The sequence below is a fragment of the Tachypleus tridentatus genome, unplaced genomic scaffold, assembly GCF_004210375.1.
Source record: "Tachypleus tridentatus isolate NWPU-2018 unplaced genomic scaffold, ASM421037v1 Hic_cluster_1, whole genome shotgun sequence".
Taxonomy (NCBI): Eukaryota; Metazoa; Arthropoda; class Merostomata; order Xiphosura; family Limulidae; genus Tachypleus; species Tachypleus tridentatus.
In genome coordinates this window covers 18,565,519-18,580,403 of record NW_027467777.1, presented here as the reverse complement: position 1 = coordinate 18,580,403, position 14,885 = coordinate 18,565,519, and the positions used below count along the sequence as shown (strand labels likewise).

The 14,885-nt window shown below is 33.9% G+C and overlaps 1 protein-coding gene across 1 annotated transcript; it reads left to right on the top strand.

The window, feature by feature from the left end:
• The first annotated feature begins 332 nt into the window (after positions 1-332).
• LOC143241667 (alpha/beta hydrolase domain-containing protein 17B-like) lies at positions 333-13,195 on the top strand. Its single transcript, XM_076484896.1, has 2 exons — positions 333-1,197; positions 8,833-13,195. The coding sequence occupies exons 1-2, from the start codon at positions 533-535 to the stop codon at positions 9,047-9,049; spliced, it is 882 nt and encodes a 293-aa protein (XP_076341011.1). The 5' UTR covers positions 333-532; the 3' UTR covers positions 9,050-13,195.
• Positions 13,196-14,885: the final 1,690 nt, after the last annotated feature.

Here is a 14,885-nt window from a genome sequence, read left to right as displayed (position 1 = left end):
ATTAATAAAATAAAATGTAATGTTATAAATAGAAAATTATTACCAAGAAAACTTTTAACTTACTACTTTTTTATTATTTCATTTATCAAACCGATGTTCTCCATTGGCTGACTTTGGACTGTGCTACATTTATTTGGTATTAATATACTAAACAACAAGAGTGATACGTAGTTTGAGTAAAGAAATATGTAAAATATAATATTTTAACAGAAATTGTAAAAATATTTTCTTACGAAATACGTTTTAAGTATTTTGAATAATTTTGATACTAATATTATTATTTTATCTACCAATCAGACTTACAAAATAACAAAGTGCGGTACTATCTTTGTGACGTCATAAGTGGAGTTCAATTGGGTGTGTGGTGAATGCTGACATTCAGAAAAGAAAGTGAATTCGAATTGTAGTTTAAAAGTGAATTTGTGTTTTGTTTGTCGATTTATTATTATGGTGTAATTGCCATCGTAGACGTTTATAAAAGTTTAGAAGTGGAGGAATAGTTATACTTCTAATTGTTGTTTCACCACCACGAATGCCGAAAAAGTCGGATATGAATGGATTATCGTTCAGTGACATCTGTTGTCTCTTTTGTTGTCCACCGTTTCCCTCTAGAATTGCTGCAAAGTTGGCGTTCCTTCCCCCAGAAGCAACATATTCATTTACTCCTGATGAAGCTGGGACAAAGTTCACTCTCAAATTATCAGACAGAGCTGAATGGCAATATTCACAGAAAGAATTAGAAAACTTTGAGGTGTTTTATACCCGAACGTCCAGAGGAAATCGCATAGCATGTATGTACGTACGTTGTTCCCCTAGTGCAAGATATACAGTGCTTTTCAGTCATGGAAATGCTGTTGATTTAGGACAAATGAGCAGTTTTTACTTAGGTTTAGGGTCTCGGATAAATTGTAATATATTTAGTTATGATTACTCAGGCTATGGAATTAGTAGCGATAAACCATACGAAAAAAACTTGTATGCTGACATTGATGCAGCTTGGCATGCATTGAGAACAAAATATGGTGTGAGCCCAGAAAATATCATTGTTTATGGCCAAAGTATAGGAACTGTCCCAACTGTGGACTTGGCGTCTAGATATGAAGTGGGTGCAGTTATTTTACACTCACCATTGACCTCTGGAATGAGAGTTGCCTTTCCAAACACCAAAAGGACTTGGTTTTTTGATGCGTTTCCAAGGTACACTTGTAATGTTTTCATTTTTTCAAGTGAAAATATATGACTTTTAGAAATCACTACAAAGAATTAAGTTTTACTAAATGTCAAGCCTTAAGTACATGTATAACATAGGACTTTATTTAAAACAGTAAATATTTTTTAAAGTAGATTGGGGGTAAACAAACTTTTAAGATGGGGATATGACCGATGATGACAATATGACTAAGTTATTAAATTGTGCTTTCTCTTCAGTTTTTACTAATTAACACTTCAGAAATATTCTGTATTTTGAATAATTAATAGATGAAAACAAAGTTGAACAAGACAGTTGCATAAATTTTGAGTTTGTTAAAATAAATTGGGAAGTTTAAAGAATGATAATACCCCATGAACCAGATGATATTTCTCTGAGAGTTTCAAAGGTGGGTATATGAGCCAGAATTTGTTTGTAAGTTCTTAAATAGTAAGCAAGTATCAACAGATTGGAGATTAGCTGACTTCACTCCTATCTTCAAAGGAGGCAACAGAAGTTGTCTCCGTATTTGTAGGCCTATGAGTTTTACATCAATTGCGGGAAACGTTCTGGAAAGTCTAGTAAAAGATACTTTGCAAAGTCATTTAACAAAGTCTGTAATTTTATTGGATAGTGAAAATGGTTTCACTGAGGGGACATCTTGCATTACAAATGTTTTGAAATGTTACTGCTGTAGGTAAGGGTGTAGGTTTGATGTATCTGGAGTTTAAGAAATCATTTGAAAAGTTTCCTTATAAAAGGTTTGTAATATTTCTGTAAGTGTGGAGGATAACTTAAGTTGAATACAAGAGTGGCTGGATAAAAGAAGACAATATTGTTACAAATGGAGTTATGTCAAACTTGGTTAATGTTGCAAGTGGTGTACCTCAGGGCTCAGTCTGGAGTTCTGTCAAACTTGGTTAATGTTGCAAGTGGTGTACCTCAGGGCTCAGTCTGGAGTTCTGTCAAACTTGGATAATGTTGTAAGTGGTGTACCTCAGGACTCAGTCTGGAGTTCTGTCAAACTTGGTTAATGTTGCAAGTGGTGTACCTCAGGACTCAGTCTGGAGTTCTGTCAAACTTGGATAATGTTGTAAGTGGTGTACCTCAGGACTCAGTCTGGAGTTCTGTCAAACTTGGATAATGTTGTAAGTGGTGTACCTCAGGGCTCAGTCTGGAGTTCTGTCAAACTTGGTTAATGTTGCAAGTGGTGTACCTCAGGACTCAGTCTGGAGTTCTGTCAAACTTGGTTAATGTTGCAAGTGGTGTACCTCAGGGCTCAGTCTGGAGTTCTGTCAAACTTGGTTAATGTTGCAAGTGGTGTACCTCAGGACTCAGTCTGGAGTTCTGTCAAACTTGGATAATGTTGTAAGTGGTGTACCTCAGGGCTCAGTCTGGAGTTCTGTCAAACTTGGTTAATGTTGCAAGTGGTGTACCTCAGGGCTCAGTCTGGAGTTCTGTCAAACTTGGTTAATGTTGCAAGTGGTGTACCTCAGGGCTCAGTCTTAGGACTATTCCTCTTGATTTGTATTAATGATACAGATAAAGGAATAATCAATGAATTACATAACTTTGTTGGTGGCTGTGAAGAAGATGTTACTGATTTACAAAAGGATTTAGATCATTTATTGAGAAAATAAATGTCAGATGGGTTTTAATTATGACACATGCAAGATAATGTATGTGGATTATCATAATTTGGATGTAATAACCCTAAGAGCATTATGAAGAAAAGATATAGTGTTGTAATGGTTGATCAGTCTCTGAAGCCATCCAAGCAACGTGTTGTTGTTTGTGGTAAGGCAAATAGGATTTTATATTCTATATACAGAAGTATTGAATACAAGTCTAAAGAGGTTATAATTTCATTGTATAGGCCACTGGTTAGGCCACATTTGGAATATTGTGTTCAGTCTTGGGCTCTTTATATTAGGAATCACATTGAATTGTTGGAAAATGATTACTAGAACAGTAGCTCGGATGGAGAGGTTGTCATATCAGGAGAAATTAAAATGATTAAAATTGTTTTGTCTTGAAAAAAGAATAGGTGATTTCACTGAAGTGTTTCAGATTCTAAAATGACTTATACTGACTGATAATGGTGGATATGTCACTGAAGCCATCAAAACAGTATTTTGTTGCTGGTAGTAATATAACTGTATGATATAAACACATTGGTTACCATTCAAAAAAGGCAGTAACCCCTATTTTAAAACTGTTGGGATACTTTGCACCTAAGGAAGGATATGAACTTATTGGATAGGGTTAAGAGAAGATCTCCCAGTAATACCAGGATGTTTCTAGAGATGGATAAGTGATACAAGTTTATATCAACATCTAGGATAGTGTTGGTATGAAGTTATCTTGTTGAATGTGATAAGATATTTGGGACATCAATCAGATAAAGGTCTCTCGTGTTGTTGTGCTATATTCTAAAGTTAACTGAAAGGCAGGACGTGAGTTTATGGTTTATAAAAACAGACTAAGCTACACCTAAGGTTCATTTTTTTTAACAGAGTGACTGACTTATGAAATGAATTGCTGTTGGAAGTAGTTGAAGTTAACATTTAACATCTGTTAAAGAAAAAAACAATCATTTTCTGAAACACAGAGACTGGATTTGAATTGTGGATGATGGATCAGCGAAGTCAACTTTGAGAGACCAAACAGTTCAACATTTTTCATGTATAACTGCAAGAATTATAGATCTAGGAGGTACAAATGTAAATTTAGGTAAGGTGGAAGCCACCTTCAAGTAAAACAATTTTACTTTTCAAATAGGGTGGTTGGTCTATGGAATAGGTTGGCTTTAAACTGTTTTAAATTGTATTTATTTGGCAGTTTTAGTTTGGTGTTGAGGATGGAACAGCTGAGATGGACCAACAGGTTTTTAAATATTATGTAATGCGAACCTTTCATACAGATCTACTGAGAAGGAAAGAGTAAACATTTATTGTAATATGGACATTCACTCAGAATGTAACTTGTAAGACCCTTAACAAAATAAAACTACATTGTTGTTTGTTATTAAATTTTAATACTTTAAGACCAGAACTTGTGAAAGCAGTGTGGAAGGCCATATGACTTGTTCACAACCCCCTGTACCATGTACATAAAGAACTTGTCTCAAACATAGCCTTTTGATTCTATATACCCATCCAAAAAAATGCAAAAAGAAGCAAAATCTGACAAAAATTATGTTTGTACCTAAATCGTCAAGTGTGAATACATATTTTATCTTCAACAAGATAACTTCATACCAACATTAAATAAGTTTATTTCAACATATAGGATCACTCATCCATCTCTGGAAATATCCTGGTACTTACAAGCAAATCTTTTCTTAACCCTATCCAATAAGTTCATATCCTTCCTTGGGTACATATTATTCCAAGAGTTTTGAATAGGGGTTACTGTCTGTTTTAAATGGTAATCAGTTTGATTATAAATATATCGTACAGGTATATTAATATTACTGATAGCAACAGAATACTGGGCCCAGTGTAGCCAAGTGGGTTAAGGCATTTGACTAGTGATCCAAGGTTCACAGGCTCAAATCCCGGTTGCACCAAACATGCTCGCCCTTTCAACCATGGGAGCGTTATAATGTGACGGTCAATCCCACTATTTGTTGGTAAAAGAGTAGCCCAACAGTTAGTGGTGATGACTAGCTGCCTTCCCTCTGGTCTTACATTGCTAAATTAGGGACGGCTAGCACAGATAGCCCTGGAGTAGCTTTACACGAAATTCAAAAAACAAATAAACAAACAGAATACTGTTTTGATGGTTTGAGTGAAATATCTACCATTGTAAGTCAGTATTATTTCCTTTAGTAATATCTACCATTATAAGTCAGTATTATTCCCTTTAGTAATATCTACCATTATAAGTCAGTATTATTTCCTTTAGTATATCTACCATTGTAAGTCAGTATTATTTCCTTTAGTAATATCTACCATTATAGGTCAGTATTATTTCCTTTAGTATATCTACCATTGTAAGTCAGTATTATTTCCTTTAGTAATATCTACCATTATAAGTCAGTATTATTTCCTTTAGTAATATCTACCATTATAAGTCAGTATAATTTCCTTTAGTAATATCTAACATTATAAGTCAGTATTATTTCCTTTAGTAATATTTACCATTATAAGTCAGTATTATTTCCTTCAGTCATGTCTACCATTATAAGTCAGTATTATTTCCTTTAGTAATATCTACCATTATAAGTCAGTATAATTTCCTTTAGTAATATCTACCATTATAAGTCAGTATTATTTCTTTTAGTAATATTTACCATTATAAGTCAGTATTATTTCCTTTAGTATATCTACCATTGTAAGTCAGTATTGTTTCCTTTAGTCATGTCTACCATTATAAGTCAGTATTATTTCCTTTAGTAATATTTACCATTATAAGTCAGTATTATTTCCTTTAGTATATCTACCATTGTAAGTCAGTATTGTTTCCTTTAGTCATGTCTACCATTATAAGTCAGTATTATTTCCTTTAGTAATATCTACCATTATAAGTCAGTATTATTTCCTTTAGTATTATCTACCATTAGAAGTCAGTATTGTTTCCTTTAGTCATGTCTACCATTATAAGTCAGTATTATTTCCTTTAGTCATGTCTATTAAGTTGGTTTTTATTGATAATAACATTTATACAATCCAAGAACATTACCTTCACTAACCATAAAGATTTTTTGCTAAATGTTTAGTAATATGTTGAGCAAACATCCTTAATACAACTAGTTTTAATTATACCAAAATGTTATTCAAATAACTAGTAATTTTGAACATCTACATAAAGTATGTTTAATTTTAGAAAAATGTTCATAACTTTAAACTTAAATGAAGTTAACCAAGTATTACTTAATAGTTTACTCTTCTTGCTGTAAAAGAACTTGTTCAGATTATGTGCAACAGCTTTGATTTAAATTGCTGAACATTTATTATAACATTTCAGGCTTCACACAAAATCTTCATTTCTGTCAACTGTTGTGTTTGTTTTTCTTATACATGAAGCAATGTCAGATTTGGTTAGATTTGAAGCATACTAACAATAGAAATTATTTAGAAATTCTAGGGTGTGTGTTATTTGATATATAGAGTATTCAAGAGTGGAGTTCATACTTATACAAATATCCGTTAGGACTCAAGACATAAAACATGGTGGTCAAGAGTTTGAACCTTTACTGGTCACAAGTTTCAAAGGAAATCATGGTCATCTGTTGTACTGTCTCCAGTGATGTGGTCCTCTGGACTACTACTCATTTTTCCCTTCTTTCTTCTAGTGGAATATGGGAATCCTCACCAGTTCCTAGCTGTTTAGGTGATAAACCACGAAGACCTGTTCTCCTGAACAGTGGATCATACAGTTTGGTTGAGAGGAAAATGGTGCATCATACTTCCTATCATGGAATTCCTTCTTCATTTCATTCTCCAGAAGTATATTCCGAAATGGGTCTGGTGTTGGTTGGAGGAGACCTGTTCATAATTAGAATCGTATTAGCTTTCGTGCTGTGGACCTGATGTATAATTCCAGATATCATCAGGTTTTGGTTGAAGCACTCTGCCATGCCACAGATATAAATACACATCTCCATGATGGTGGTTTTCTCTTCCTCCTGAGACATTCGTTCTACCTATCATGCTGTGGATGTTCATTCCCAATGATTTTGATGTCAGTTGGAAACAGTCCAGCCAAGTAAGTCCTCATACATATGCTAGCCAGTATTCCTCTTCCTACCATAGCCTGGATAACACTTGCCCACTGCCACCTGGTTTTGGTCTAGAGATGCACCCCAGCTTTGTGGTTGATTTTCTTAACATCTGCTGGATATTAGTTCCTAACAGATCTGGTATTGGTTGTAGCTAGATTGAACACATTTTCCCACTTGTGCATACCTTCCTACTATAGAATGGAGGTATTGTACCTCTTGACACCATGTTTTGAACTGAAGATGTCATCCTACTAGGGCTTTCCACCTTCCTACCATCCACTGAATGTTGGTTCCCAGTACATCTGGTGTTAGAAATATGTGCAAGTGGAGACAGATTTTGGTATGGAAGTTTGTCTTATCTACCAGTTTGTGTTTCTGGATGGAGACGTAGGTGATCTTCTGTTTGCTATGGATTTGATGCATTATTCCAGAGACCACCTGGTGCTGGATAAGGTCAAACTACTACAACAGTATGTTGCACTCCAGCCATTTGACACTCAGGAGTCCCATTAATCAGTTGCACATAACTTGGGATGTTTTTCTGCCTTTTATCTTTGCTACACAGTGATAAAAGAGTGAAGAGTACACTTGGCTTAGATGTGGTTCGATCTCCTCCTGAAATGTGATGTTTTCTCTTTGAACACTTTTCAAAAGGAACTTGTTCTTTCCATTGGCTCTCCAACAGTTCAGTGTGAATTCTAACTATTTCTAAGATGTGATAAGAGATTGAATTAGAAGTTAGCATTTTCCAACACTAAAAATGTGTTTCTGATAGGAGTTGTGTCCTGCTCCTATTGGCAGAGAGATGCTGTTTGATCTTTGTATGGAGATGTGCAGAAGTTGTAGATGAAACGCTGAGTATTGAAAACGTTTGTACTGATAGAGAGTAGTAGTAATTGACAAAAGCTATTTTGTGGCAGGAGGTATTTATCATTCAGAAATACATTTTCAGTGTAGGATATTGGTAACTTAATATAATTTGGAAGGAATAACCGTAACAATGTCATGAAGAAACAGATCTTGGTTGGTGTAATAGTTGATCATTCTCTCAATCCATCTGAACAGTTTGCTGTTGTTAGCGTAGGGCAGATATGATTGTATCTCCAGAAATATTGAATACAAGTCTAGAAAAAGAAGTCATAATTTCATTGTATACGTTGCTGGTTAGATCACTTTTAGAATATTCTGTTCAGTTTTGGGTGCCTTACCATAGGCACATTGAATTGTTGGAAAGGATTCAGAGAAGGGTGACTAGAATGGTTCCTGAAATGAAGGTGTTGTCATATGAGCAGAAATTAAGATATTTAAAATTAGTTTATTTGAAAGAAAAAATAGTTGGAGGGGATTTGACTGAAGTGTTTTTACAGAGAGTTGATAGTTTTGATGCTTTAACATATTTCATATTTAACAGTGATAACAGCAGGACTAGGGGAACATAAATATAATTTTGGCTGGGTAGCTGTCATCTTCAGCTGAGACAGTTTCATTTCTTTTGACAGTGTGGTTGGCCTTTGGATGTTGTAGAAGCAGCAACTTTAAGTGAGTTTAAGAGAAAGCTTGATAACTATATAAATGATATGAACTGGCTTTAAGATTTTTTAATTAATTTATTTAATGGTTAAGAGACTGTTTAGATAGACAAATAAGTCGTGCGTATTCTCAAGATGGCTTTGTGGGAAATTCAAATAGAAACAATTCTTGAGATGACTGGTATGGGTATTAAAATTTTAGTTAAAGTACAAAATAATGTTTTGACCTTCTTAGGTCATCTTCAGGTTAACAAACAGGGCTGATTTCTCAGTCTGCTGTTTGTATCTCTAAATTCATCATTGGTTAAATAACTTTTTTTATAATTTTATGTGTACCTACTGAACAAAATAAACATTATTATTGTGTTTTTATTCTGACTCTCCAGCATTGATAAGATTCATAAAGTGTCTTCACCTGTGCTGGTGATCCACGGAACTGAGGACGAGGTTATAGAATTTTCTCACGGTCTTGCTATTTATGAGAGATGTCCTCGAGCAGTGGAGCCACTGTGGGTGGAAGGTGCTGGCCACAACGACGTTGAACTTTATGGACAATACCTGGAGCGTCTGAAGCACTTTGTATCCGTGGAGCTGGTTAACTGACATCAGGATAACTCTAGCATAACAAACTTCAAGATTGGACCTAATAATCGTGATCCATGCTAATAATATTGTGTCAAAATTATAAATTCCTGGAAGAAAGGATGGTGATTTATTGTGCTTTATGCATACAAGTACTGCATTACATGACTTCTTCAGTCTCTCTGCAATACATTAAAATAAACAAGTCCTCCCAGTGTGAGACATAAAGTTTAGGAGAGTTTTGGAACAGAAGAAATTAAGACTGAAAACATTATTTACATGCACATAAAAGATATATTTACTGTCAGCGTGGCAGTGAGAAGTAAACTATAAACAGTTTTATTTGTGTTGTACTTTCTAATATTATTTAAGAATGACAATTATTATGTTACGTATGAGGTAAATACTTCCAGTGTCTAAAAGGTGATCTAATTTGATTTGCGTAGGAAGATTATATCAGTAAATATTTGGTCAGTAGTTCTAGGGTCGGTGTATCAGGATAAGGTGGTAGTTAATGGCGTGAACTGTTTACAAAGGTTTAAAGTAGCAGTGAAAACTGTTACATGCTGGTTGTTTTTAAGAGTAAAGAGGAAAATAACCTTATAATTATTTAGTTGAATTGTAATAAAGTGAAACCTGAAAAGAGGCCACACTTTGAAAACCGTAATATGATTGTTAAGGTAAATACCAAAGTCAAAATTCTAATAATCAAAATATGCTAGAAAAAAACTCTGTTACAACAATGAGTTTACATACCTTTAGAATAGGGGTTAGGCTTACCAAATATTGGGTTATTGTTATTAAACCTAGATATTTCATATGTGAAATGTTAGGATTACCAGATATTGGGTTATTATTAAACCTAGACATCTTAAGTGTGAAATGTTAGGACTACCAGATATTGGGTTATTATTAAACCTAGACATTTTAAGTGTGAAATGTTAGGACTACCAGATATTGGGTTATTATTAAACCTAGACATTTTAAGTGTGTACTGTGTTTAGAGGAAAGTTGACAAAATTAATTATTTTTAGTAAGCATATAAACAGAATGGTTGTGGAAACTTGGAGGCTCTGGGTGTTGTTGTCATGCTTCTTCCATTACTTGTTTTTTTCAGTTTAATTTGTATTCCCATTATTTTAAACCTTTGAAAACAAAAATGTTAGTGTTAGTCATGTTGTGTTCTAACGTCTGATCAAAGCAGTCTGCTTACTTAGATCAAAAATGTGGTAACATCTAATTAAATATATTGTCATCATGTTCTTACCTACAAATATTAGAGCCAATTGTATCATAAGCTGGAAACCCTCACTGCTAGTACTGTCTTGTATGAGAAGAAATAGGTAACATAATGTTGTGAAAAATTGATTTATTTCTTGAAGAATTGAAACTTATCTATGAAATTATTTGATGTGGACAACAAAGTCAGCTGAGAAGTAGTTCAGAATAATGGATAGTGTGTTTCACGAGGCTGAGTATCAGCTGTGAAGTGGTTCAGAATAATGAACAGTGTGTTTCACGAGGCTGAATATCAGCTGAGAAGTGGTTCAGAATAATGAATAGTGTTTCACGAGGCTGAGTATCAGTTGTGAAGTAGTTCAGAATAATGAACAGTGTGTTTCACAAGGCTGAGTATCAGCTGAGAAGTGGTTCAGAATAATGAACAGTGTGTTTCATCACAAGGTTGAGTATCAGTTGTGAGGTAGTTCAGAATAATGAACAGTGTGTTCCACAAGGCTGAGTATCAGCTGTGAAGTAGTTCAGAATAATGAATAGTGTGTTTCACGAGGCTGAGTATCAGCTGTGAAGTAGTTCAGAATAATGAACAGTGTGTTCCACAAGGCTGAGTATCAGTTGTGAAGTAGTTCAGAATAATGAACAGTGTGTTCCACAAGGCTGAGTATCAGTTGTGAAGTAGTTCAGAATAATGAACAGTGTGTTCCACGAGGCTGAGTATCAGTTGTGAAGTAGCTCAGAATAATGAATAGTGTGTTTCACGATGCTGAGTATCAGCTGTGAAGTGGTTCAGAATAATGAACAGTGTGTTTCACAAGGCTGAGTATCAGCTGAGAAGTGGTTCAGAATAATGAATAGTGTGTTTCACGAGGCTGAGTATCAGTTGTGAAGTAGTTCAGAATAATGAACAGTGTGTTCCACAAGGCTGAGTATCAGCTGAGAAGTGGTTCAGAATAATGAATAGTGTGTTCCACAAGGCTGAGTATCAGCTGAGAAGTGGTTCAGAATAATGAATAGTGTGTTTCACGAGGCTGAGTATCAGCTGAGAAGTGGTTCAGAATAATGAACAGTGTGTTTCACGAGGCTGAGTATCAGCTGAGAAGTGGTTCAGAATAATGAACAGTGTGTTCCACAAGGCTGAGTATCAGCTGAGAAGTGGTTCAGAATAATGAATTGTGTGTTTCACGAGGCTGAGTATCAGTTGTGAAGTGGTTCAGAATAATGAATAGTGTGTTTCACGAGGCTGAGTATCAGCTGAGAAGTGGTTCAGAATAATGAATAGTGTGTTTCACAAGGCTGAGTATCAGCTGAGAAGTGGTTCAGAATAATGAACAGTGTGTTCCACAAGGCTGAGTATCAGCTGAGAAGTGGTTCAGAATAATAAACAGTGTGTGTGCAAACTTAGCTGTAAAGTGAGAGATGTGTGAAAATCTGCTGGGAAGTTTTGTGAATATAGTTAGGAGAACTGAAAACTTAGTATTTAACTGTAAGAAACTTGTACAGCTAAAGACTGAGTTAACTTTGTGTCAACTACATGAAGTAATCATTTATAATGAATGTTGTAGAACAAACAATTTCCAAAAGGTAAAGGAATGAAAACAGCTGAAATAAACTAAATTTGGACTCAAATTGTTTGTAACAGAACTTTTCAAATGTAGAGTTGTCTGAAGGTTACTGTAGTCTGGTGTTAGAGGTGAATCTGGAGGTTTTATGTGGTTCGGAGTCATCTACTAGACATATCACTATATTCTGTACCATTTAATTATTTTTAATACTAGATGGAGCTGTTTATTTATTAGTAAATGGTTGGATTACAAATGTGATTGAAGGCTATTTGAATTAGTACGTTTTTTACAAATTTGTTTTGTATTTTCTTTGATGGTACATCAGCATGGAATATTTGTCTTTTATTTTTAAATTAAATATTTACTGAGAAAAAGACGTTGGTTAGAATTTACTCATGCATTAAAAAATCTTTCAATTATACTTGGGTCTGAAATCTAAACCTTTGTATCAGTAGCGATTTATTGCTGTAAATAATTATTGCTAATGTTTACCTTTATGAAGGTGAGAACTGGCAGTCTTAGACAATGAAGCCGTTTCTCCATACCAAGAAAAAAACAAGTGGAAAAATATGTTTGATTGAAATGTAAAAATATCAAATAGAAGAAAAAGTGCATGTTTTCAGTTTTCTGTTGACACATTCTAAAAGTAATTTAGCTAGTTAATCATCATGGTTGGTTTTCTGTAACAGAGATGAAGTTCTGTGTAAGCACACTTTAACTGGAGGTTAGAGACTTTGTTTTTAGTCATCAGTAGTTCCGACTGTGTCTGTTATCATACCTTACTTGAGGTTTTAAAATGTTGGTGTCTTCAAGACTGACCAGTCAAGGTTCTTGGATGTCAGTTTCATGACAGTTTCCAATGGACGTATTGAACCTTGGGTCGTGTCTACAGCCCAGTGAAGGGTAATTGGTAATAACCTTGATTGTTATTTTTAGCAAACTTGAGAATAGATTGCTTAGAAAGAAAGTTAAATTTGTTTGAGAAAATAGTTACATAGATTTCCTTTCATTTGCATGGTCAGTTTAACAGATTAGAAACACACACACACACACACACACATGAGCAGAAAACATAAAAATTATCCTATTTTACAAAAATCTAGGATGAAAGGATAGCTGTATTTGTACCATACTTTCATAATACTCATAATAATAACACAAATGATGTGTCTTGGGACAAGTACAGTTTACAACCAGCTGAAGTTTGTAAGAAATAACATATTCAAATTTGACAGTGTTAAATCAGTAGAGTAAACCTGTCATTGTACTATTAAATATTTGACATAAGTGTGCCCATGAGAATTTTGAGGTCTGTTTACTTGCTAAACAGCAATGTTTCTATAGCAGCAATTTACAAAAAAGAACACATAAAACTATTAGATAAGAATCATTCTCATAATTAGTATAAATTTAACAAATTAATATGTATTAAACTCGTACATTTGTCTCCTTTTGTGCCACCAGGTGAAGTACGTGTCCAACTTTCTACTTAAGAGAAGTAGGACAAAATTTCAGACTTAAAATCATTTATTATGGTTTATAGTGTAGCTCACATTTATGATGTATAAACATTGTTTTTATTTTGTGGTAAAACAGTTGGCAAAGAACAATGTGAAATGTGCTAGAAATAAAATACTCTGTATTTCTGTGACAGTTTCTGTTACTGGCAAGATACATAAATGTACCTGTTTGATAACATTATTTATCAGTTTTTTGTATTAGGTTTGAAATTTTCCAACTAAGAACTTGGTTGATGTAGCACAACTTCTTAATGTATCTACGGTTTAATATTTTGATTGTAAATCTTTGGTTATTACAGTTTCAGTTGCTGACTTAATAATACCTACCAGTGCATTTGTTATTTGCACAGGTACAGTTTTGTTTATAAAAGTTTAATTTTTCTGAATGTATATTGAAAGACAGTTTGAATCAACTGCATTGGTTCTGTTAAATTCGTTTTAGTACACCGATGTTTGTGGTGTACATTTTGATTTATTTGTACTAAGACCATATTCATTTCTGTGTGATACTACGTGTGACTTGTTTTATTTCTAAGAATTGTAACACCTTCAATATGAGCTAGTTCTTAGTTCTCATAAAACCAACTTTTAATATCCACGTTCTTAGTTCTCATAAAACCAACTTTTTAATAAAACCAACTTTTAATATCACGTTCTTAGTTATCATAAAACCAACTGTTAATATCCACGTTCTTAGTTCTCATAAAACCAACTGTTAATATCCACATTCTTAGTTCTCATAAAACCAACTGTTAATATCCACGTTCTTAGTTCTCATAAAACCAACTGTTAATATCCACGTTCTTAGTTCTCATAAAACCAACTGTTAATATCCACGTTCTTAGTTCTCATAAAACCAACTGTCAATAACCACATTATTAGTTCTCATAAAACCAACTGTCAATAACCACATTTTCAGTTATCATAAAACCAACTTTTAATATCCACGTTCTTAGTTCTCATAAAACCAACTTTTAATTGTTACATTATTAGCTCTAATAAAACCAACTGTCAATTGTCACTTCAAGTAATATAAAAATAGAAAATCAACATTTTGGGTTCTGATGAACAGAAGTAACACTGCCTGAAGTGCAGGTTTGGTGGGTAACAATATGTTTTTGTACAGTGTTAAAAGTAGATTTTTAAAAGTATGTTTCACAGATGATGCACATTTTAAATGTTTCAAGTATGAATAGCTTATAGGTATAAGTGTGTAATGTTTATCTAGAGTGTTCAGTGCAAACCACTTGCTTATTGAGTCTGATGTTACCTTGAAATGTACATCTGTTTTATGGAATTGGGAAGTCCAGGACATATATATATTTTGTAAGGAGCTCATGTGATTGTGAAACATTGAAGCCTTACTTGTATTATGTTCTGTTGTCAAAGAATTTTGTTTCTTTCAGATACGAATTTGTTGTTGTAGCTCATTTTAGAAATGATAATGTAATCCAAGGGAACGTAGTTTTCAGTTTTGAAATACTTTTTAATGACACCTGTGTAAGCTTGTTGCAACTCCGTTTATATCTATTAATA